The following is a 25,688-nucleotide window of genomic DNA, read 5'->3' as shown; positions in this document are numbered from 1 at the left end:
ACAAAGTGGGGCAACACAGTGGCTCAGTGGTTAGCACTGCAGCCTTGCAGTGCTGGAGTCCTGTGTTCGAATCCAGCCTGGAGCAACATCTGCAAGGAGTCTGTGTGTTCTCCCCGTGTTTTCATGGATTTCCTTCCACACTACAAAAGACATACTGATAGGAAAAAAAGTACATTGTGAGCCCTATATGGAGCTCACAATCTACATTTAAAGAAAGAAAAAAAAAAGTGTAATACAAAGTGGTGAAAAAGTCATAAGAATGCTACAATGACACAAATAAAAACTTGGAGTTTTTTTTTTTTTTTTTAAAGGTGACAGCTCCATTGATGGAAGGTTAAAGCTATGGGTCTTAGAATACGGCAACCCAAAAACATGTTTGTTTGCTTTTTGTTTCTTTTTCAAGTGCTTTCATTGCCAAAATAGTAAGATATTAAACCTATAAACTTATACTTATTAGGTATTACCATAATTGTACTGATCTACAGAGTAAATGGCTCATCTTTCAATAAAGAGTGACAAATAAATCAATTTCTCGGTTTTACAGCATGCAGTGAGCCACATGAAAGTCGCATATATGCCTCCCATGGAAGATATAGGTCCTGAAATCCTACATGTTGGCTTTACCTTATCAGTTAGTAATAATCATGGAGGTACCTTGTATGGAATCTGCTTCAATATTACAGTACTCCCTGTAGACAACCAACCTCCTCGGGTAAGTTCTAACAATGCTTCAGGGTGCCCGCGTATTGTATTTATGGTAATATAATTCAGTATATTGTATCATTAATGTGAACAGTCATTCACAGGGGATGGCAATTCACAAGGCAATGGATGAAACAGATACTCAACTGCTGTGCCTGGAATATGTTGTTACTATGTATGTGAGGTACATTTTACGTTTTGTTCTGCACCATGGTGGCTTAGAAGCAGCGCTGTTGTTATACAGCCTTGGGGTCTGTTCACATCTGGCAAAATCTTCATGGAATTATATGTTCTTATTTTTTCTGTAGTTTTCCTTTCACACTTGTAAAACACACTACTTATGAAATTGACTCTTATGTGAATGTGATAGGGAAGTTACATAGTCCTGCTGTGGATACATATTCATATTGGTACAATACAGTAAAACAGGAAAGCAATAATACATTTTGAAATACTTAAATGGGTTGTCCAGAAGATGTCCTTAGGACAGGCCATAAATATCTGATTGGTAGTGGGCTGGCAGGCAGCCGCCACATGGATCAGCTGCATAGGGTCGCTTCCAATATTCACACTACTCGTACAGTCCGACAAAAGTTCTGTCTCTTATCCATGTTGTGGAATCAAAAGCTTCTAAACTGACTTTAAATTCATCCATTGGTTTTAGAAATGACTCATATGAAAGCTGAAACCCTCCCAAATGTTTTTTTTGTTAAGAAAATAAATTGGCTTCACTGCTGAAATATTGATCATCAATGAACACAGAAAGGTTAGATTTTGGCAAGACAAAAGTTTTGTCGCCCACATAAAGTAATGTGAAAATCAAACCAATAATTCAGTTCAAATACAAAGATATGTTTCCTAACATTGGTGAATGAAGTTGTGGTGCTATTAGAGCCATATTTAATATTTTGTGTCACTTCCATGAACTTGAAGGACGGCATCCATGCGTTTCAACAATGATTCATACAATTTATTGATGAAGTCATCAGTAATAGCAACAAATGCAATCTAGCATGCCTCCCAGAGTTGTCTGCCAGGCTTCCTCTTTCATCCTACCCCAAACATGCTCAATAATGTTCATGTCTGGTGACTGGGCTGGCCAGTGCTGGAGCACCTTCATCTTCTTTACCTTGAGCAACATTAATGTAGAGATGGATGTATGAGATGGAGCACCATCCTGCACAAAATGTGACCCCTTTTATGATTGGGAATGTAAGAGGAAGCTAATACTTGTTGATATTTTAGGCTATTGATATTGCCTTCCAACTTGCAAATGTTTTGCACACCCCATACTATATGTAACTCCAGACCATCCATACGGGCTCCAGTAGGTCTCCTGCAGTATTTGCAATGGCTGTGGTGTAATTCAACTGAAGATTCATAAGATTCATCTGAGAAATCCACATTCTGCCACTTTTCCAGCGTCCATCCGTTCAGTAGGCTGTGGGCCTTTAATTGCCTTTTGTTTAGTGATGGCTTCTGGACGACATTTCAAGGCAGAATCCTACAAACTGTTCTAGTTGACACAGGGACTTTTGGTGACCAGGCCTGTTGGAGCTCTGCTGCAGTGGAAGAGGGGCTAGTTTGGATTTTCTAACCCACAAACGTTCCTCTTGAGCAGTTGTCTTACAGGGTCTGCCAGACCTGGGCTTGCCAAAAACATCTCCAGTCTGTTCAAATCTTTTTTTTTTAATTCTTTGTACTTGACGCTGAGACACATTAAAGGTGACAGCCACCTCTGCAGTGGATCTGGTCTTCAGCTTCTTAATAATCAAGGCTTTGGTCCCAGGGTTGATTTTTGGCATGTTGTCAGATGTGAAGTTGCAGTTCAAGTGAAGGTTTGGGGAGCTGGAGTTCTTCTTTTAGGGCCCTTCACACGGAGGATACTGTGACTGATTCGGAACGTGTAAACAGCAGCGTTTAAAGCAGGTCCCATTGCTTTCTATATGTGCTCTCCTCATAGAAATGAATGGGCTGCTTTTTCCCATTAATTTCTATGGGGAGCGCGCGTATGCCGGCTCCCATAGAAAGCAATGGGACCTGCTTTAAACGCTGCTGATTCCGAACGTTTACACGTTCCAAATCAGCCACAGTTATCCTCCGTGTGAAGGGGCCCTTACACACCCACTAATTAACCGATCAATTAGTGAGCACCGGCGAGGCTGTAAACTAGGATTGGGGGCATCACATGACAAAGCGACAAAACTTTTGTCTTGCCAAAATCTGACCTTTCTGTGTTCATTAAATGATTAATATTTCGCCATTGAAGCCAATTTATTTTCTTAATGAAAACACATTTGGGAGGGTTTCGGCTTTCATATGAATCATTTCTTAAACCAATAGATGAATTTAAAGTCAGGTTATAAGTTTTTGATTCCACAACATGTATAAGTGACAGAACTTTTGTCAGGGACTGTAGGGTTTTATCTGCTTTCCTTCCTCTATTAAATCCATAGGAAAAATGTACAATTCTGCAGATAAAATTACCAGCTTTTACGCAGTTCTTATATCTGGAATGTGTGGATGAGATTAGCCAAAATTTCATACAGTTTAATGGTACTGTAAAATGCAGCATGTTTCAACAGCTGCCAAAAACACAGTTTTTCCACACTGTAGGGCCTTAGCCTTTGTCAGGTATTTAATGAGTAAAGAATAATACCAGGTATTCATTGGGGAGGGGGATTAGGGATATATTTTAAATGTATTTTCATCTCTTCATTTGCATTATTACGCTGTAGTCAAAACTCACACATATTCATTCTTTCATATCTAGGTGTTCACATATGACCTGAGAGTGGAGGAAGGCAATTCTTATCTCATGACTGAGGATCATATTCATATCACTGACAAGGACACAAATAAGGACAAGCTTCTTATTACATTGCAAGCAGCACCTTTACATGGCATAATTCAACTAGATGGGAGTCCGCTTACTGAAGGAGAACAGTTCAGCTACCTAGACATCAGCATGCTAAAAGTTAGGTTAGCATTGTTACAATCATAGCTTTCATATGAATGAATTGCATAAATCGCTTCTACTACTTTAAAATAATATAATATAGAAAATATTTTTATTACAATGTCACTATCTGCAACATCATTAGGATAATTTGATAATGTACAGTATTAGTGAATGCTATGTTGTTAAGCTGTTACGATTGTTCGTAGCTACTGACATTCATATTCTTCAGTCCATGGAGTATACACTTGTAGCTTAATAGCCACCATCCATGTGAAAACTATTTAACTGGTCCACCCTGAGCGATGACTGAAACAAAAAACCAAAAAAAGAAAAATGATATATTATTAATTTAAAAAATTATATAATTATTTATCTTCTATAACGATTGCTGCTCTGCCGGCATTGTTTTTTAAAGAATGAGTATGAACCATATGAATGGTCAGTCTGTTATCTGAGTTTTTCCTGGATAGCACACTGACCCATTCATTTTTGTGGGTCCGTGCACATGACCGTGAATTACACAGTCACATGTGCAGGCCGACAATCTGAGTTTCAATATATGGAACTGGTCCTATTCCTGTCCGTTTTTGCAACCCTGCTTCCGCAGCCATTATCCATTGAATGAAAAGGTTCATGGAAGTACGGCTGGTACACAGATAACATCTGTGTGTTGTCAGAGCGCCGCCCATGCTGCTCATTCACGACCGCCAGTTAGCACACAACCGGCTTTAGTCCACACTTCTCACACAAATGAATGTTTTTTTTTTTTATTTTAGTTTATTTCTGCTTGTCTGTGAATAATACACCATATTCAGATGAAACTAGTACTAACTACTGCTGTCATTCCTCAAGGTACCATCATGATGGTTCAGAGACCCTACAAGATGAAATTAAATGTATAGCTACAGATGGTATCAATTCTGCTGAGTTTCTTCTCAAAGTACAGGTATGCAGAAATACATTAAGAAAAGTATTATGTGACATCTATACAAGAACAGGTGCAGGTGCCTATGCTATACATATCATACCCGGTAAATCGGATGCAAACATTTTTTACTGGATGTGGGCTTTGTCGTTCAATTTTGCTCCCAGAGAGGCAGATTCATCAAGACTGGCATATTGTACACTAGTGTTGACAGGTTTTAGACAAAATATGGCCCTCGGAAAAATTAAAATTGGGGCCCAAAATGCTGATATACCAACAACACCATCATAATCAGTGAATTAAGAAGGCAGTTGTTAAGATTGTGCAGAAGCTGCGGCCATGAGACGGGCGTCGCTGCATGTTCTTCTGCCCGGTCCAGTGTTGCATAGGTTAACCTGCCTTGCAACAGCCGGGTAGGGTTGACTCTTTAATGGACTGGTGTGTCGACCAATGGACGCTCGGATTGGGTAATTGGGCTATTTGCTGGTGACTGTTCCTTGCCTATATAAGGGGGCTGGCCTGATCACCTGGTGCTCTAAGATCCATTCTCAGACCTGACGTGCGTGCACGCACGCCAGCCAGCCTGCCTGTAAACCTTAGTTGCCCTACCAAGCAATTACCCTGAGTCAGCAATGTCACTATTAGTCAGGCAGCATGCTGCCATGTATGTTGTGTGATAGTACTCAGTGGCTTTAGCTACCATCCCTTCTCAGTCAGGGTTTATTGGCAGTGGGCTTGGCAGTAGTTGCCTTGGTGGTTGGGTGGAACAGCAACACACTAGGTTTAGTTGGTCTCTGGCTAGTCCTGGAGTTCAGGCTAGCCAGTTAGTTTATTTGTAGCGGCTGCTCTAACTGCACTGGTCTCTGTGAACGGTAACAGAACACACCTGGTAGTTTAATTTAGCTGGCAGTGACACCAACTGTCAGACGGTGTTCACACTAGGTGTTGCAGTTCAGAAGCCCAGAGGGCTCCATAGGGTTTATTTTTTATTTTTTTATTTTTTTTATTTAATAAACCCTGCTGATCATAACAGCAGTTCAGCACTTCCAACAGAAACCCTTTTAATAATGCCTCCTTTCTGCCCCCAAAACAGTAAAAACAATCCCCATTTTCACACAATTCAAATTAACACCTTTGAACCACCTAATAGATTTCTGCACCCACACATTAGTTATTATAGCGCCTCCTTATAATTATAGTCCCTTCTTATAAATAGTACCCTGTATCAGTAATAGTCCCCCTTTAAATAATAGTTCTCCTCATCATTAACAGTCACCCCTTAAAAATAATACTGCTCTCTTATAAATAGTTCCCCCTTATTAATAACCCTCTCATAAATAATAGTTCCCATTATAAATATATAACAATTATACCCTCTTATAATACTGTAGATCCTCTCTTATAAATAACAGCTCCCCCTTATAGTAGATGCCTTATATATAATAGTTTATATAGCCCATCATGTATATATTTTCCCTTTATATTTGCCCTCTAATAGTACCCCCTTATAATAGCCTCCCTTATATTTAACAGTTTCCCTCTTATATATTGTAACAGACCTTATATCTAATAGTGATAAATATGAGCCCCCTTATGTATAATAGTTCTCCCTTATATAAAAATATCCCCCTTATATCTAATTGTTCTCTCTTATACAATGTTGGACTTGAAGGGCCCACCAAGGGAACTTATTTTGGGCGCCAACCCAATAGCTCCCAGCTAATAGCCTACACCATGGCTCCTTCACCGAAATCTTACATATATGCTGACTAGTTTGATAAGTATGTTAGAAAGAAAAACCGTAAAAAAACATTGCTTACTAATCTGTAGTAAAGTTCAACATTTACAACACTACTTATAATATGCTAAAATGAAGAGTCCTGATCTGTAAATGCCAGAATGAGATAAAATGCCTGATATGTCAGCACTATATGTCTGTATTTAATCAGTCTCATTTTGCAGGTTTTACCAGTAAATGATGAGCCACCAGTTATGATGGACAACCTCTTACCAACAGTCTACTGTCCAGAGGGAGATGTGGTGGTCCTTTCGACTGACTATATCTATGCTGTTGATGCAGATAGCGATAATATGAAGCTAATGTTTATGATTGCACGGCCACCTCGCTGGGGTATTGTCCAAAAGAATGGAGTCACCATTGACCGCTTCTCTCAAAGAGATATTCTTGAAGGAACTGTGATGTACAGGCATACCGGTATGAACTCAAAATGATAAAAACCAATGAAACAAAAAAAACAATAAAAACCAATCAAAAGTCATAGGAAAATGTCTTTCTAATGACTTTTCATTGTGTTTTGTTGTCATCTGTGATAAGATATCGCACCGCAGCAGTTTAACCAATTGCATTAGATCTACATCTGTAAACATCTTTAGGTTTTATCATAGCTAATGTTTCATCTTTCAGGTGGAGAAATTGGATTGGAGTCTTGCTATGATATCATAACTCTTGTTATTTCGGATGCTGAGCTGGATGATGATGATGTGAACAGATGTTGCTTTAATGGACCCCATAACCCACTAGCACCAAACCATGACTCTTTTCCTGTGTATGACTTGAATATCACTGTTTTACCTGTGGACAACCAGTCACCATTCATTACAATAGGTAAGTGAGACGCAGTATTTATTAAGCTAAAAGGGGATGCATATTGCGACTATATGCCATCACTTTCTGATTGTGGGTGTCCGAATGCCAGTACACAATCCTCAAAATGAAAAAGTCACAACATTAGTGAAACACTAGGGTCCTTTTCATAGCTTTCCCTGTATTGTATTGCAGCATGGTGGCCATGCAATTCTGGAGTCCTAGTTTCGAATCCAGCCAAGGACAACATCTGCAAGGAGTTTGTATGTTTTCGTGGGTTTCCTATGGGCACTCTGGTTTTTTCCCACACAAGAAAGACATACTGATAGTGAACTTAGATTGTGAGCCCTATACAGGATAGTGTTGACAATTTCTCTGTAAAGTGCTGCAGAATATGACAACGCTGTATACACTATGTGATCAAAAGTATCCAGACACGCCCAAAAACATACGTTTTTCATATTAGGTGCATTGTGCTGTCACCTACTGCCAGGTACTCCATATCAGCGACTTCAGTAGACATTAGACATCGTGAGAGAGCAGAATGGGGCGCTCCGCGGAACTCATGGACTTCGAATGAGGTCAGGTGATTGGGTGCCACACATCATGCAGGTCAATGCCAAACAACGCCTCGCTTGGTGTAAGGAGCATAAACATTGCACGATTGAACAGTGGAAAAACGTTGTGTGGAGTGGCGAATCACGGTACACAATGTGGCAATCCGATGGCAGGGTGTGGGTATGGCGAATGCCCGGTGAACGTCATCTGCCAGTGTGTGTAGTGCCAACAGTAAAATTCGGAGGTGGTGGTGTTATGGTGTGGTCGTGTTTTTCATGGAGGGGGCTTGCACCCCTTGTTTTGTGTGGCACTATCACAGCACAGGCCTACATTGATGTTTTAAACACCTTCTTGCCTCCCACTGTTGAAGAGCAATTCAGGGATGGCGATTGTATCTTTCAACACGATCGAGCACCTGTTCATACTGCACGGCCTGTGGCGGAGTGGTTACACGACAATAACCTATCTGTAATGGACTGGCCTGCACAGAGTCCTGACTTGAATCCTATAGAACACCTTTGGGATGTTTTGGAACGCCGACTTTGTGCCAGGCCTCACCTACCTACATCGATACCTCTCCTTGGTGCAGCACTCCGTGAAGAATGGGCTGCCATTCCCCAAGAAACCTTCCAGCACCCGATTGAACGTATGCCTGCGAGAGTGGAAGCTGTCATCGAGGCTAAGGGTGGGCCAACACCATATTGAATTCCAGCATTACTGATGGAGGGCGCCACGAACTTGTAAGTCATTTTCAGCCAGGTGTCCGGATACTTTTGATCACATAGTGTAACTGACAGGATGGCTCCGGGCCACAAACTGCAGTACATGGTGCACAATACCTGCTGCAAACTCACCAATGACTAGCCTGTTATAATGTACTATTGCAGCACTATGGATAACTTTTATTCAATTATTTCCCTACAATGTGACCATACCTGCAGTTTGTGCTATAAGCTTTAAAACGGATGCACATCAATTATTATTTTTGGGTTTTACTGCTCATTTGGAAGGCTGAAAGCTTGCATGTAGCCCATAGGTGGATGTGTGTGTGTGTGTGTGTGTGTTAGGTTAACCAGTTAAGCACTATCTCTGGTTAACTAGTTTAGTGCTGGATCTGGCAGCTGCAGATCCAGTATAGGAAAGCTATACCTATCAGTGTGTGGGTTATGTGATGAATCAGCTGGGAGGTTTCATATTCAGTGACCTTCCTGAGGAAACAAGTGTTCATCTAGTGTTCTATGGGGGACGTACCCTAGCGAATTGAGAACTCACACACACGAGGTGGATTGGGTTAGCTTACACACAGATCCCAATTAGCCCTTATTGAACTGACCATTTTTATCGTGTGGTTATTTAGGCTTTATTTAGAGCACTTTTTCATTTTTTGTTTTGAATTACCCTGGTGCATAACCTTTATATATCAGTTACTCCACTTTATTAGCCCATAGAGAAACCTGCATGTGAGCTGCTTCCATAGCTTGCGATAGAACATAGAATTTCCGTGCAGAAATTCTGCAGCTTCTCTTAATAGTGTAGCCTTAGTCTTAGGGACCATTTCACATCGCCATATTTAGGCCAAGAAATATGGTCTGTGGGTCGACTGCATTGTAAACTAAACTCAAAGCATCAAACTGATTTATGGTGCTGTGAGTGTCAAAACTACTGTGGCTCACATGATTCTGTATATGCAATGTGACTGGTTCCCTTTAATTGTGTAGAATTGCTATACTAGCAAGCCAGATAAAGCAATTCACCAATGTGCATTTTCATTGAACCACATGGGCACCCACCAATGAGCTTGCAGAGTTTGGGTCAGCCTCTTCAATGCATTACAAGGCACAGCCCTGTACATTGTGTAGGGCTTGTTCTTGATATTGCAGCTCATTCACTTGAATGGGACTGAGCTGCAGACAGGCCATGCGATGAATGAATGCGAAACCACTGGATTGTGAAACAGAAGTGGCTTTGAGATATTGATGACTTTTCCTAAGGACAGGTCATCAATGTTTATCTACTGTAATATAACAAATAACTAAACAGGATTCTATAGCCAAGTAAACTGTTACTCAGGTTCACCAATGGTACAAAATGGTAATGTGGATACACTATTTAACCCTTAAAGCCTTTGCTAAAATATCTTTCTAAAACAGTTATTTCATTTCTATTGTGCCATAGGTGACGTATTTACTGTGGATGAAGGCAAGTTGTGTACAATTACTGTACATCACTTACAAGCCAGTGACCCTGACACAGATGATAATGCTTTACAATTTGTACTGGTTTCTCCTCCTCGATATGGCTACATCGAGAACATTCTCCCATCTCCAGGGTTTGAGAAAAGTAACATGGGAATAAGTATTGGTGAGTAATTAAAGAAAATGTAATTGAATTATGAATGATGTAGCGGGACAGGGAACCTGCCAATCCCTACTGCTGAATTCTATTACCCACAATACCGCCAGAGTACAAGGAGGCTGCCCATCCCTGCTTTTGGCTGATAAGGAACATTCACGAAACAAATAAAAGTCAATCTTTAATATGCATAGTTTCTTCCTAAATGATCACCATGATTTTACATATCTTATTGTTCCCAGAATAGACTTTACACAGCATGTGGCATTATTTTAGAAAGCTACAATGGAATTTTGTTATCTTTCCAGAAATGCTGTCACCTTCTTTAAACATGGCACATTATGCAAAATATCTGTCAAAACTGAAATGTTGGAAGCTAGATTTTAATTTTTTTTGTAGCTGTGATGGCAAAAGTATGTATACATAGCAGATGGTATTAAAAAGCTAGAACAGAAATAGCCTGCAGTCCAGCTTATACAACTTGAGGTGCAGGAGAGATAACTAGCTTGCCTGTGGTCATGCATGGACGTAGCCTATCTCTATTGCATTTCTATCGTTTGCTTCCCAAGGGCTTCTGTTCATTTACAGCCATGTATCCACTTGACAGTAACACAATATCCAGTCAACAGAATGAGAATTTTAAGTAAAACGCTAGATGTGTTTAAGTCCAGAATCTCTTCGTGTTCATTTAATACATTATGAATAACTTTATATTTCATTCAGATTCTTTTACGCTGAAGGACATCATATCAAAAAATATAAACTATGTCCAGTCGAGACATCAGCGAATAGAACCAATTTCAGATCAGTTTACATTATATGTCACTGACGGAAAACATCACTCGCTGGAGAAGCCATTTTACATCATAATAAACCCAACAAATGATGAAGTTCCCGAATTTATGGCCAGAAATATCACAGTAAGGAATGATGGCAGATGTTATCTAATAGAAATATTCTAGTTTGTCAGATGTCAGCAGAATATAAGTGTCTATTATGTTGCCTTACGGCATTCTGGATCAACTAGTATTTTGGAGAATATTAAAGATTATTCATTGTGGCTAGTCTATGACTGATGGTGGATATTGTGTGTTCTCACCCTCCATGTTGTCTGCTTTTAAACTATGCTTCAGAAGAAAATGGTGAAATAATGATAATAATAATAATGGTTCTTGTCTGTTGAACAGTTACTCACTTCACTTAGTAGAACAACAAGCCAGTGTGCATTTCAGACTAGGTGCATGGATAGGAGGATAGGCCTAAGTTTTCATGAGGCATGTGCCAATGGAAAATGCCAGTTTTGATAAATACCCCCACAATGTAATCCATGTGCTCTATATACATGTAAATATTATCGCACATAATATTACTGTTATTGGTATAGACAACTCACTGTTAAGGAAATTGACATAAATGAGAAGTCTGTAATTTCATTAAAAGGGTAAATTTTGTCCTAGAGGACTGGGAGTAGTCCATGTATTAAATGGAGAACAGATCATCTGAATGGATACCATTTAAGAGCCAATTCTGTAAGGTTTAATTGCAGTGAGCAAGATGCTTCTCCTTGCAATGTGTCTCCCATCTGAAAAGAGTTGGTTGTAGTGAGTTAATCGCTTTATGCCCATAGTGACATGTCAGAAGATTTGATTTGTGAGGTTGGGTTCTGCAGCCCACAATGATCACTAAAATGCAAAGTGTTTTTGCTGTGATTGGCTTCATTTGTCTGATTCTGAGGATGTAGAGTTAGGACGGGTTCACACCTGCGCCCGGTCTCCGCTTTGCAGGTTTCCATCTTCTGCCCGAGAAACTGGACAGGAGACGGAAACTGGCAGTAAGTTTTCAAACCCATTCACTTGAATGGGTTTGCAAAGTGTCCGCCTGTGAGCATCTTCTGCCTCTCCGTGGCGAAACCGTTTTTTTTAACCAGACACAAAGTGAGTCATGCAGGACTTTGTGTCTGGTTAAAAAAAAAGTTTCGCCGCGGAGACCAGAAGATGCTCACGGGCAGACACTGACTGACAGGTTTCCTGTCCAGTTTCTCGGGCAGAAGACGGAAACTCTCAAAGCAGAGAACGGGCGCAGGTGTGAACCCGCCCTTAGCACTGTACTATTTCATAGAAAAGCTTTGAATCCATACACCAGGGGTAGGCAGTGTTTTTTGATCGACATACCAATTTAAATTAAAGAATCAAAGATGAGGTCCTCCGAATGCTGGTCAATAATTGTAATTGTCTGAAAACCCCTATATTAAAGACATATACCAAAAACAATAACACAGAAGTGCTGGCAAAAGATGCTTCTGGACACGTGCGTTTACTGCTATTTCCCAGGAACCACCTGTATTTTCCCATTAGAAGCAATGAAAGTACATACAAGATGAATGGTGATAGAGAACACTTCAGCAAAGTCTAGGGGGACCTGCACAAAATGGATGTACAACTGCATAAAGGGAAAGGGCCCCCACTCTGCGGTAGGTGGAGCATACCTTGTAGTTATTGGCACATGGTTTACAGGTGTTCCATGTGTGCAGCACAAGTCCAGTGTGAAAGTTGCATATGTCCAGCAGGTATCTAGTATGTGATTGGCACATGTGTATGTGTAATTGGGGTACGAGGGGGCTCACACATGTTTCTTGCACATGGGCACCATGGAGTCAATGTACAAAGGTATTATTGCATTCTAATAAAAAAATATGGAATTACAATGGCTGGAGACCATTGCTTAGAATCAGCTGAAGATGTCATTACAAATAGACCACCATCTCGCACTGACTACATGCTTGTGACATTGATAATACAAGCATAGCTCCTACAGTACTCATAATGTAAACCTGCATTTGAGTTTTCTACAGTATTTCCTTTGTTTTGTGTTCTATGTTCATAAATCTTTTTCTAAGTGTTTCCTCCTTTGTACACTTTAGGTGGAGGAAGGTCAAATGAGAGAACTTAATCCTTCAGTCATTAATGTGTCGGACATGGATATCCCCCAGAACTACCTATCATTTATTGTTACAGTACATCCTCAGCATGGTTTTATTATTGAAGAAAACTTTGGAATGGACCAAATTAAGAGATTACTTAAAAGTAACAAAAGAAACACGGTTGCCATGGTCCATGACTTTACAATGGAGCACCTCAGAAATGGTATTTTACTAAAAAGATATCCATTAACGTTCAAATACTGTAAGTCTATATATAGTTATAGATAGGTTTATGTTTTTATGTTGATAGGAATGAAGCTAGCATATGTGCATGATGACTCCGAAAACCTTGCTGACAGCTTCACAATCCGGTTGTCAGACGGACAGCATGTAGTGGAGAGAAGCATTTTTGTTACCATTTTTGGGGTGAATGATGAAAAACCAAACTTGACAAAGTAAGTGTTACTGGATAGACAACTAGGCACATGTCTACAGCTGCACTGTATTTTTCTTCTCTGGTATTTTTTGTTCTGTGTTCCTGTTGGTCCTCTGTTTTCTCCAATACTTTTTAATATACACTTTATAACGTCTCTGCCTGTTTGGGTCTCTGTGCCACCCTCCGCATGAACGCTGCGGTGCAGGCTCATTTTGATTCTTTGCTTTGAGTTTTTCATTGCATTTGTTTCTCTCTGCTCATCAAATGGTTAATTCTAGCTTTGCCTCTGTGACTGACAGCCTGTCTTCCAATCAAGCCTTGGGCTTTCAATATACAGGAGGTCGGCCCTCACTGGATTGCTGGCTATTGTGACTCTGTCCTTAGACCTTGTCCCTGCTGGGCAGTTGGCGAGTATTGGGGGGGGGGGGGGGGGGGCTGAGCGGTAAGGAACGCCCCCTCTCACAGTACAGTGAAATAGACGCTACTGTGAGAAAGGGCGTTCCTAACTGACTGTCAGAAACACCCTTCTGATAGTGAAGAGCTATGGTACTGGCACTGATAGCTCTTCACCGGGGGCAAAGAAAGGGAAAGCCGATAGTGACCTGAATTCAGTGCACTGTCGGCTTTCTAGCGGTGTATTACACTGCATGTGCCCCAAATGGTGAAAGGTCCTCTTTAAGTGAATGTCCTTATTAAACGTTAATAATGATGAGGCTTGTTAAATACATTTGATGATTTACAGTACTATAATTAATTCATGGAGCTAGTAGTGACTTTGTATAACTGGCTACATCTATGTTTTCAGAAGTATCAAAAACCAGAGAAATAATGAACTACATGAACTCCTCTTTTGGATGAACTAGATCATAAGGAACTCACTTCCAAAGTGAACTAAATTTACCATTACTATAAAATACCTGTTAAAGTGTATTAAATTATCATGTCACATGTACCATTATGAAAGGTTTGGTACAATTTTCGTAATATTGTACAATGGTGTATTTTACAGGCCTTCGTCAACTTTTGGGCTGATTTTCTTTTTAATTTTAATACAATAAGTAATGTCAGTCTTGAATACTTGTGCTATCTAATGGAGGGATATAAGTTGTAGAATTGTATGAAGCTTCCTTGTAACAATCTTAATTGAATCGCTGTGTTAATACTTTCTTCTGAAGGCACTGTGAAGTAGTGCTGAGCATGGGTGAACATTACATTATTTCAAGTGCTGTACTGTCTGCTGAAGATAAGGATACTCCTAGAGATGAAATTTACTATATAATTGACAGAACTCCAGGCCAAGGGGACCTTCAAATAAAGGTTTGTATTCTTTCTAATATGTTTCTTGTAACTAGTGTAGAAAACTGGTCACTTGCTCTTAACCCCTTCCCGCTGTGGGCATTTTTCGATTTTCGTTTTTAACTCCCCTCCTTCTAAACCTCATAACTTTTTTAGTTTTCTGCTCTGAGTCATATGAGGTCATAGGGTCCATTCACACAGAGGAAAATGGTGAGGTATTTGGTGTGGAATTTCAGTGCTGAAATAAAAGCCTCCCATTGACCTCATTGGGTTCCTATTTTGGCACTAAAATTCTACATTAAATTCCTCACTATTTTCCTTCGTGTGAATGGACCCTTAATGTTTGCGGGACAAATTTTTGTTCATGATGCTACCAAAAATTATTCTGTACAATGTACTGGGAAGCTGGAAAAAAAATCAGAATTGGGTGGATTTGAAGAAAAAGTGCACCGGTGCGACTTTCGTACCAGCTTTGTTTTTACAGCCAAAATGACATGTCATCTGTATTCTATGTTTCTGTACAGTTCCAGGGATACCACATTTATATGGTTTTATTTACATTTTAACCCCTTAACAAAAATCCAAAACTGTTCAAATTTTTTTTTTCTAAAAGTCACCATATTCTGACACCTGTAACTTTTTTATACTTCTTTGTACAGGGATGCATAGGGCGTCTTTTTTTGTGGGGTGTACTGAGTGTACTTTTTAGTTATACTGTTTTGTGGAATTGCTATTTTTATAGATTTGTAGACCGGGTGGTTTCAGACACAGAGATATCTAATGTGTATGTGTTTCACAGTATTTAAGTACTTTTATATGTGTTCTAGGAAAAGGGGGGTGATTTGAACTTTGATTATTTTTATTTTTTTATATTTTTTAAACTCTTTTAAAAATGTTTTAATGCATTTATTAGACCACCTAGGGGTCTTGAACCCAAGGGGGTCTGATCATTAATGCAATGCATTGCTAAAAAAAAAGCAATTCTATTGCACGCTACATAGAGTAGCCTGCAATAGAATTCATTTCGTGGCAGACTGGGGAGCCTTCACAAGGCTCCCTGCTATCATGGCAATGGGATCCTGGACCCAGAGCTGGGAAAATGGCGATGCCCACACGCCACCGGGAAAATAGTGCCTCGGACAGCTTTGACTGAGGCGCCAGAGGGGTTAATGCCCGCTAACAGTGCAGGCACCAATAGCAGGTATTAGCACTGGGTGTCTACTGTGTAAAACAGTTATGCCCAGCTCCTGAGCAGCCGCCATATTTAAACACCTGGCATCTGCCATACTAGTACAGCGGATGCCGGGAAGATGTTAAAGGGGTGGTAAAGATTAATACTTAAATACATGTGTTTATATAGCAATAACTTTTGCCAGTGTACTTGCTATTAATATTTTGTCTGAGATAAATGATCTTGAGGATCACATCTGGAGGAGAAGGATTGTTTGTGCTGTTTATACAAAAAACTATATAGAAGTCCTATTTACATATAAACTCTTTAAAAACAAAGAATCATCATAGCTCTCAGAGACTGAATCTCTATTGCATCATTTTCTAGCTCTTCTCAGTATATACAAATTGTCATTATAATCAATTGCATCAAAATACTCTTAGATTTCTGCATTGTGAATATATGAAATGACATCCTCTGGCATCTCTGTGTGTTTGTGTCACTATTTTAAAGGGATCACACGTAGATCACACATAGGAATAACCTTAAGAAAGGTTATTCTTTTCCTACCTTTAGATGTCTTCTCCACGCCACTGTTCGGTAGAAATCCTGGTTTTCGTCAGTATGCAAAAAAGTTCTCTTGCAGCACTGGGGGCAGTCTTCAGCGCTCAAACAGCACTGGGGGCATCCCCAATTCTGCGAGAGAACTCTGTAGCGCCGCCTCCATCTTCTTCAGGAACGGACTCTTCACGCGTCTTCTTCTGGCGCTGGGGGTCAAATTTCTAGGCCTTGGGCCTCGGGCAGAGCCGACTGCGTATGTCCGCGGCCACAAGAAAAATGGCTGCATACACAGTAAGTAAGCGGCCATTTTCTTGTGACTTGTGGGCATGCGCAGTCGGCTCTGCCCGAGGCCTAGAAGTTTGACACCCAGGATGGAAGAAGACAAGTGAAGAGTCCTTTCCTGAAGAAGATGGAGGTGGCACTAGAGAGTTCTCTCGCAGCATTGGGGACGCTCCCAGTGCTGTGAGAGAACTCATTTGCATACCGATGAAAACCGGGATTTCCGCCGAATGGTGGCTTGGAGAAGAAATCTAAAGGTAGGAGAAGAATAGCCTTTCTTAAGGCTATTCCTACGTGTAATCTACAAAAAAATTGATTTTAATGGTAGAATCCATTTAATGAAGATTCATCTTCTCTTTATATACATGACACTGTTGTTCTGAATTTTTCAATACATTTTAAGATTTAATTTTAAAATTTATTTTAAATATAATCATTGAAACAATCCTAATAAATATTTCTTCTACTCAAAGGTACATGAAAACTGGATGAACTTAGATACTGGAATGAAATGTAGACAAGAAGACATTGATATGAATCTGCTTAGATATGTCCACAGGGGAACGCTTGGTTCCAAAAATGAAGATAACTTTACTTTTCACCTGTGGGATGGCAAAAATCGGTCTCCTGAGCTACAGTTTCACATCATAGTTAAAGATATGGAGAAGGGTATGTTAAACGCATGTATGTTATAATTTGAAGTTATTTGACCAGTAAATTCCTCCACCACCTCATATTATTCTGTAATCAAACCTTAAGCATAAAAGCATGAGAAGTAGTTTGTAAGTATGCGGTGGTGTCTGAGCCTCCACACAACTCTATGGAAAGGATAAAAACAAAATGTACCACATTCACCAAAAGACTAAATTAAAGTGTCAGTTGTTATTAATGTTAGGGTGCATTCACACTGAGTAAACGCTAGCTTATTTTGTAGAGTAAAATTACACTTGTAAATTTTGCTATCCCATTGACTTCAATGACATTTTACAGGCGTATTTTTACAGGCGTATTTTTTACAGGCGTATTTTTACACTTGTAAAAAAATATCATTGAAGTCAATGGGATAGAAAAATTTACAAGTGTAATTTTACTCTACAAAATAAGCTAGCGTTTACTCAGTGTGAATGCACCCTTAGTTAATATGGCAACAAAATATACAAATGCACAAAAGTTCACAAACTATAAATGTTATATATATTCAGATGAGCTGTTCTCCAAGCAAACAAAAAATGTGTCTATAGTCCTGAACCCAAGCGTTGTAATTGCGTAATATTTGTTATGGTCCATTATCAAAACGTTACCATTGCCTAGTGACCTTTCTCACGCTACCCACTTGTTAGGTCTCCCTCTGGATGGCACCGCCTTGTTGCTTGAGGTGTCCTCTGTGTCCTGGCTCTAAGTCACTGTCAGTTCTCTCTTCCTCTGCCATATTTGTATGTGTGCATGATTACTGAAGGTCCAGCACACCAAACCATTCCTGCCCCATCCAATCGCCATTTGTCATAGACTACGTTAGTAACCCCCTTCCCCACACATGTGCCAGAGGTTAGTCTGCTGCTCAAGATCAGGCAGCTAAGGGCTTGGGATGTTGGATGTTTCTACAGCCAGACATCCCACAGAGAAGACAGGGATGGTTTATTATCGTCCCTGCCTTCCTAATCACTGTGTACATGGTGCTCAAGGACTAGGACCCAGATCAGCTCTGGGTAAGTAATCATAAAAAAAAAAAAAAAAAATAATAATGCCTACCACACCCTTGTCTAGCCCCGCCCCAGTACAAAAAAGTAAAAATGATTTTAACTTTGTGCTATGAAAAAAAACACGAAAAATGTGATTTCCTCTCCTTTTTTGTTTACATTTTCTTGGATATTAACATAAAGATGGAAAAACATGAAAAAGTAAAAACAACATAAAAATAAAGCCCTATTAAGCACCGAAAAAAGACACAAAAATTATTTGAATAACCCAAAGAAAAAAGTTATAGCCCTTAAAACCGCATTAAATAAGTACTTTTTCTGCACCCTGCCTGACATATGCAATCTGTGATTTATAAACCAACAAGAAATGTTATAATTGAGAGTTTCATATTTTAATGAGTCAATATAACCTCCTCACTAACACTTATGTTAAAAAGAAATCACTCTGTCACTAGATAACCCACCAAATTTGTACGTAACCACTTCACAACCACTTTAGTCTAGCCCCAACATGATATTTATCAGGAGTTAAAGGGAAAGTGTTGGCAGATATTGGTTAAATCACATTTTTATATAAAGCATAGTTTTAAAGAATTTTTGGTGATTTTGTTTTTAATTTTCTATGTTATTATCTATATTTAAAAAAAAACAACAACTTCCTGTCTCCTGGAGATGGACCATGGCCATAAACACAATGGCCTGAAGCAGATCCTATTGACTACTGAAGAGTTTTCTAGGCATACTGTATGACCTGTGCAGAGGGCATTGCACTTAGGGGGATACGTTATTAGCTTTAGGCCTCTTGGATAAGTCTGTGGCCGTGCTCAGTGTGGTATCAGTGTATTTCACAGATAGCACACTGACCCATTTATTTCTAAGGGTCTGTACACATAACCATGAATTACACGGTTACGTGTCCGGGCCACAAAATATAGAACAGGTCCTATTCCTGTCCTATTTTGTGGTTCTTGCTTCTGTGCAGGAGCACGGCCACTGCACGGGTGGCACACAGGGAACATCCACGTGTCCCCCGTGCCTTTAATTCACAGCCGCAAAAAAGCACACAGTCATCTGCAACTGGCCTTAAAGTCCAGAATACTTCCTTTAACCAGCATGAATGAAAGCATGCCAACCTCATCCTGCCCTTATACATGCCACTGGAGTGGAAGAAGATCATTTTTAGTATTTTCTGAACATGATAAAGTAAAGCATCTGCTTTCATATGATTTACCTAAAACTCTAAACAGCTTTTATATTTGTTCTTTTATAGTTGCAAAATATCCTGCAGAATTGATTTACCATGTCGGTGTGGTTTATTTCATTTACTTTATGTATCACAATCCAGTTACCCATTGCACTATTTTTACCACCAGGAGACATTGCAGTGTTTGTGAAAGTGCTTCATGTGTCAAGAGGAGACAGGGCCATCTTAAGCACTGACATTCTCCTGGCCACTGATGGCACAGACAAGCCAGAAGAGCTGCTGTATGTAGTCTCCTCACCGCCTCAGCACGGGCAGATTGAATATGTCAACCATCATGGAATTCCCATTACAAGCTTCAGTCAGATGGATGTGGCCGCTCAGACTGTCTGCTATGTCCACAATGGCAAAGCTGCAGCTGCTGCTGATATGTTCAAGTAGGTGTCTGGATGGCAAGCCTCCCCTGTCTGTCTTTTCTTTCAGAGCTAGCAGATGATTTATTAACCTAATCTCTACAGTGCCTTGGGACCACTAGGTAGCCGGGGTTTTCTTGGCACTGCAGAAGCATGTAAAGTGTGACTGAATCTTTGTCCTGAAGCTTCTGGAGTCATCTGCTTACAATTTCATGTTCGTTGAGGTCTGACACAACATTTATGCTTATACAGTACCCACGATCATATATGTATTTATTCTACTTGAATTCTCCCTTTTAAAAGCGGAACATTACCTACGTTTTGTTGTCCTGGTGAAGAAGTTGCAAAGCTCCAAAGACTTTCTGCTCCCAAATATCATACTACTTAGCATTTGCTAACCTCTCACTATTATCCACTTCTTCATCAGTCCCTTGTTGATCCAAAAATCTGCATTCATAGTCACTCGACAAAATTTCCTAGTGCCCAGACCTTAGTTTTATATCTCATAATAAAATAATAGTGCCCTTTCTATATTATAAAACTCCAAGGAACATTGAGCTTTGGGGTCCGGTGTCAATAATCCTTTAAGAATTAATAACCAAAAATTGGACACATAAAGCATGAATACTAATGAATGTTTTCAGTAGCCCCCGCATCTGGTGGTAGGATGCCTGCACCTGGCGTTAGTGTCATCTCACAGGAGATTGTCACCAGTCCAAGTCAATGATATAAAGCTGGTATGGCCAGGCTGTTATAAAATGAAAATATAATTAGGGACCCTAAAACAAAGACGTGTTCATATTTAAAACTCTTTTAATTAACATTTCTAGCTGTTAAAAATCTGGCAGAAATCCCCATGTCTGTTAACCTGGGTTCCTCCCTTGGCTGTATTCGGTAGAAGGCCAGGACAGCCAGGGCAGCATCAATTATTGCGTGTCTGAGCGATCAGACTTTATGTTCCACTACTGCACTTTCTGTTAGTCAGAAATATTACTATGTATTGTCTGATGCTTCTGGGCTGGAAGAAGAATGTGGCACTTCTTGTTTGGACAGATGACACGAGTGATTAGCAACCCCTGACATCAGGTGCCGGCAGCGCTATGCCAAGTACAGACACAAATGTCCTCCATTTTGACACGCTGGCTTGATTCTGCATTGAATTGGCACTATTTACTGCTCCTGTGCTTTTTTCCCCTCTTTATCTTTTCAAATTCCATGACAGATGGCAGTCTCTGTAGCCAGTTCCATCACCATGGAGCTGCAGGCAGCACACAGGATCTGTAATGTTCAATTGAAGATGTGGCCCCTGCTGAGCACCAAAGTCTTTCGCTCTCACATTTTAACTGTTTCAGCCTAGTCAATTATTTCTGAGTTGTGGGAATTCTTGCTGTTATCTCCTATGAGGAACATTGATTAAAAAGAAATAAATAAAATGAAATTCCGGATGCATTTACTCCACCGCATAAGGTATTAGGGCACAATATTTTCATACTTCATTCAGTTCAATCTTAGGTTTTACTACCATAGGTTTTATGCACCTATGGTGACCATGAGTCTTTTATTTTACATGTAATTTACCATACTTGCCCCAAACCATCATGTACAATAAGACTGTTGCAGAGCTAAAAATAATTAGTTTGTGATGTATCAACAAACTCGGTGATAAAGCATTTACAGCCAGACTGGAGACTTGGGCAAGGGGAACGATGGACTAAAGCCTAAACATATGCAAGAGATCATAGGAGATTCCCAAGTAAATGAAACACATATTTATAGAAAGTCTGCCACATCAGGCTGCTCTATATTACTAAATGTGTAAATCTGCCTGCCTAAAAGTGATAAGCGTTAGCTTCTAACCCAATTAGACTAGGTTCACATTTGCTTTGGAAGCTCCTTCAGGAGCCTCAATTGCAGAGTCTGTCTAAAAAGCCAAAAGAATGTACACCATGATGATAACACAGACAACCAATACAGTCAATCATGTCCATCAGTGCCATTGCTGTTTGTCATGTGACATCTGGAATTGTTATTATTTTCATAAAAGAGAATAGGAAAACAGACATATGAGTGCAGATGTGAACCTAGCCTAACTGGTGTAAAACTACAGATACTATATAGCTCTAGGCAGGAAGCGTTGCAATGCTTAGGTACATGTTAAATCATCCAGGTTTAAAGGGAGTCTGTCACCAAAACCCAACATGTCAACCCTTTCATTGCTCCAAAGGGCTTATTTGCATGTTGATAAAAACTGTGCCATCTCAGGCACCAATTCATAAGGGGAAAAGACTATTAGGTTATGGTCATCTGAATCAATCTATCTGCGGGATGGGTTCTAATGACAGACACATTTCTAAATGGTTCTGTTCCAAATGGTTGTGTATATTCTTTTCCCAGTTTAACCGCTTCCCGACCGGCCGCTGTAGATTAACGTCGGCTTGGCTTGGGCTCTGTGCCGCGCCGACGTTAATTAACGGCCCCTTTTAAAATGGGGATCGGGTCTCCCCGAGGGTCGGGAGCTCCGTGGACCCAGCGCTAATAGCTGCTGGGGTCCACGGAGACATGATCAGGACCTGATAGATTCAGGTCCCGATCATGTAGCGGCCATGTCAGGGAAAGTTTGTTGGAGTAACAAACTTTCCCTGACATGCGATGCCGCCCGCAGGTTAGATGATCCTGCGGGCGGCATCGGAAGCAAGTATTAGCTATATCTTATAGCTAGCACTGTGCCCGATGTACTCCGCTCGGAGCTGGTCTCCGAGCGGAGGTTTTAACCCCTTAGATGCCGGCGGTGAAACATCACCGCCGTATCCAAGGGGCTTAGAAAAAGATAAAGTGCCCCCTGGGCACCCCCCGCGGCGAGATCGGGGGGTGCCCATAAGTATCTTCTGCAGCCTGAGGTCTGACCAGTGACCCCAGGCTGCTAAGAGCCCCCAGTACCTGGTTGATCGTACCAGGTATTGAGGAAGCCAGCCGATACGTCTGTATCGGCTGGCTTCCTCCATAGACTGCAATACACTGTATTGCAGTCTATAGCATAGAGCCAGCGATCCTCTCTGATCGCTGATTCTAGTGTCCTTATAGAACAAATAAAAAATTAAATAAAAAGTTAAAAAATAAAGAAAGAAAGTGTGTAAATTTTTTTTATATAGTTATAAACCCCCCAAATTCCCTTTTCTTATATAAAATTAATGATATAAAAAAAAACCAAAATATTAATAAAAACAATACATATTTGGTATCAACGTGTCCGTCACAATCTGTACAATAAAACAAACAATATTTAACCTACACAGTGAATACCGGAAAAAAAAAACGCAAAAAAACCGGCAAAAGTAATGTTTTTTCGCCATCAAGTCACATGTACCCCAAAACAGTACCAATACAAATCACAGGTTGTCCCGCAAAAAATAAGCCATAAACCAATTCTGTCAACCGAAAAATAAAAATGTTATACCTCTCAGAAGTTGGTGATGCAAAAGTAATTGATTTACGTCCCCAAATGGATTTTTTGTTCTGCAAAACTAGTAACACATAAAAAACAATATAAATGAGGTATCGCCGTAATCGTACTGACCCGCAGAATAAAGGTCACATGTTACTTATGCTATACGCCTTGCAGAAATTTTTTTTAAAGGCAAAACACAATACCAGAATTGATAGGGATTTTTTTTTAATTCACCAAGAAAGAGTTAATAAAAGTAAGTCAATATGTTAAACACCCAAAAATGTTATAACAAAATACATCTCATACCGCAAACATCAAGCCCTCATGCGGCCACATCACCAGAAAAATAAAAAAAAATTATAGCCTGTACAGTGTGAAGACAAAAAAAACAACAAATCACCAAATCATAAGAACACAACTGGCTACGGCAGGAAGGGACTGTATAAGCTGTGCGAGCGAATACTGGGGTACAAACCAGATTTAGAGCTTACGACGGAAAATAAACCAGAACTGACCCCCTTAGTGACCCCCCCCCCCCAACATAGTAGCTAGTGGAGATATAGTAGGAAATTTGGTGTTCCCAATGTACTCCGCACAGCTTACATATCTAATATATATAAACGGGGAATCTAAGGGATTCCACTTTACTGGTACTTTAGAGGCTCTACAAACCTGACATGGGCAACCAGATACCAAACATCTGAATCTGCGATCCAAAAAACAAAATAGCGCTCCTTCCCTTCTGTGCCCGACTGTGCCCAAACAGCCATTTCTACCCACATATGGCTTGGGTACACAGCAGGGCGCAGAAGGGAAGGAGCGATATGTGCTTTTGGACAGCTGATTTAGATTGTTGGTTTTTGGACACCATGTCACATTTGTAGAGACTCTAAAATCTCCCCTACAAAATGGGGTCACTTGTTGGGGAATTCCAAATTACTGTCACCTCCAGGGCTCTGCAAAAACAACATGGCGTCAGGAAACCCCTCCAAATCTGTACACCAAAAGCTGAAAAGCCCGCTGCTCCTTCCCTTCTGAGCCCTGCTGTGTGCCCAAGCAGCAGTGTACACCCACATATATAACTTCTTTCTACCCGGGATGGCCCCTTAATAGTTTTAGGATTGCACAAAGTGGATGCAACTCATTGGGCACCGAAATGGCATATTTCTTTCAAAATTTAAATTTTCATTTTGTGCATTAATTTTTGGGAAGCATTTTTAGGCTCAGAATGATAATACCCCTTGATACATTCCTTGATGGGTGTAGTTTTTAAAATGGGGTCACTTTTGAGGGGTTTCCATTGTATTGATACTTTAGGGGCTCAGCAGATGCGACATGGCACCTCAAAACTATTCCAGCGATATCTGCCCACAAAAAGCAAAATAGCGCTCCTTCCATTCTGAGCCTCGCCATGTTCCCATACAGCAGATTATGGCCATATATGGGGTATTTCCGTGTTCAAGAGAAATTGTTTAACAAACTGTGGGGGGCTTTTTCTCCTTTAACCCCTTGTGAAAATGAAAACTTTGGAGATAAAGGGACATTTTAGTAATTTTTCACCTACACATCCCAAGGTTATTAAAATCTGTGAAATGGCTATAGGGTCAAAATGCTCACTATACCCCCCAATGAATACCTTAAGGGGTCTAGTTTATAAAATAGGGTCATTTATGGGGGTTTTCAATTGTTTTGGTAACTCAAATCTTGTTTGAATGTGCAATGGGTCTGAAACATTTTGAAGCAAAAATTGTGTCTTGAAACCCAGTTGGTGCTCCCTTCTTTTTGGGCCCTACTGTGCGTCCGTACATAGGATTAAGGCCACAAAGTGTACATTTTTGAACACAGGAGAAATGGGGTCATCTATTTTGGGGTGTTTTTATTTATTTTCATGTGTTATGGGGAAAAAAGCTGCCTTTAAAATGACACTTTTGTGTAAAAAATATGAAAACTTTTAGTTTGACACAAATTTTTTCAAAACTTATGGGGTCAAAATACTCACTATACCCCTCAATGAATAACTCACAGGGTCTAGTTTCCAAAATGGGGTCACAATTTGGAGATTTCTACTGTTTGGACACCTAGAGGGCTCTGCAAATGGGACATGGTGCTTGATCATGATTCCAGCAAAATCTGGCCTCCAAAATCCAATTAGCGCTCTTTCCGTT

At 40.1% G+C, this 25,688-nt stretch overlaps 1 protein-coding gene across 1 annotated transcript in view; it reads left to right on the top strand.

The window, feature by feature from the left end:
* Window positions 1–25,688, top strand: part of FREM1 (FRAS1 related extracellular matrix 1) — a 176,080-nt gene that overhangs the window by 76,391 nt on the left and 74,001 nt on the right. The window contains exons 13-24 of the mRNA XM_075279348.1: window positions 545–712; window positions 3,476–3,684; window positions 4,517–4,610; window positions 6,552–6,804; window positions 7,015–7,215; window positions 9,928–10,113; window positions 10,828–11,024; window positions 13,025–13,247; window positions 13,335–13,479; window positions 14,636–14,777; window positions 17,241–17,436; window positions 19,838–20,102. Coding sequence (XP_075135449.1) covers window positions 545–712; window positions 3,476–3,684; window positions 4,517–4,610; window positions 6,552–6,804; window positions 7,015–7,215; window positions 9,928–10,113; window positions 10,828–11,024; window positions 13,025–13,247; window positions 13,335–13,479; window positions 14,636–14,777; window positions 17,241–17,436; window positions 19,838–20,102 — 2,279 coding nt within the window. The remainder of the gene's footprint in view (window positions 1–544; window positions 713–3,475; window positions 3,685–4,516; window positions 4,611–6,551; window positions 6,805–7,014; window positions 7,216–9,927; window positions 10,114–10,827; window positions 11,025–13,024; window positions 13,248–13,334; window positions 13,480–14,635; window positions 14,778–17,240; window positions 17,437–19,837; window positions 20,103–25,688) is intronic.

The sequence above is a fragment of the Leptodactylus fuscus genome, chromosome 1, assembly GCF_031893055.1.
Source record: "Leptodactylus fuscus isolate aLepFus1 chromosome 1, aLepFus1.hap2, whole genome shotgun sequence".
Classification (NCBI taxonomy): Eukaryota; Metazoa; Chordata; class Amphibia; order Anura; family Leptodactylidae; genus Leptodactylus; species Leptodactylus fuscus.
Note: the sequence above shows the minus strand (reverse complement) of the source record. Positions and strands in the feature narration are given on the sequence as shown.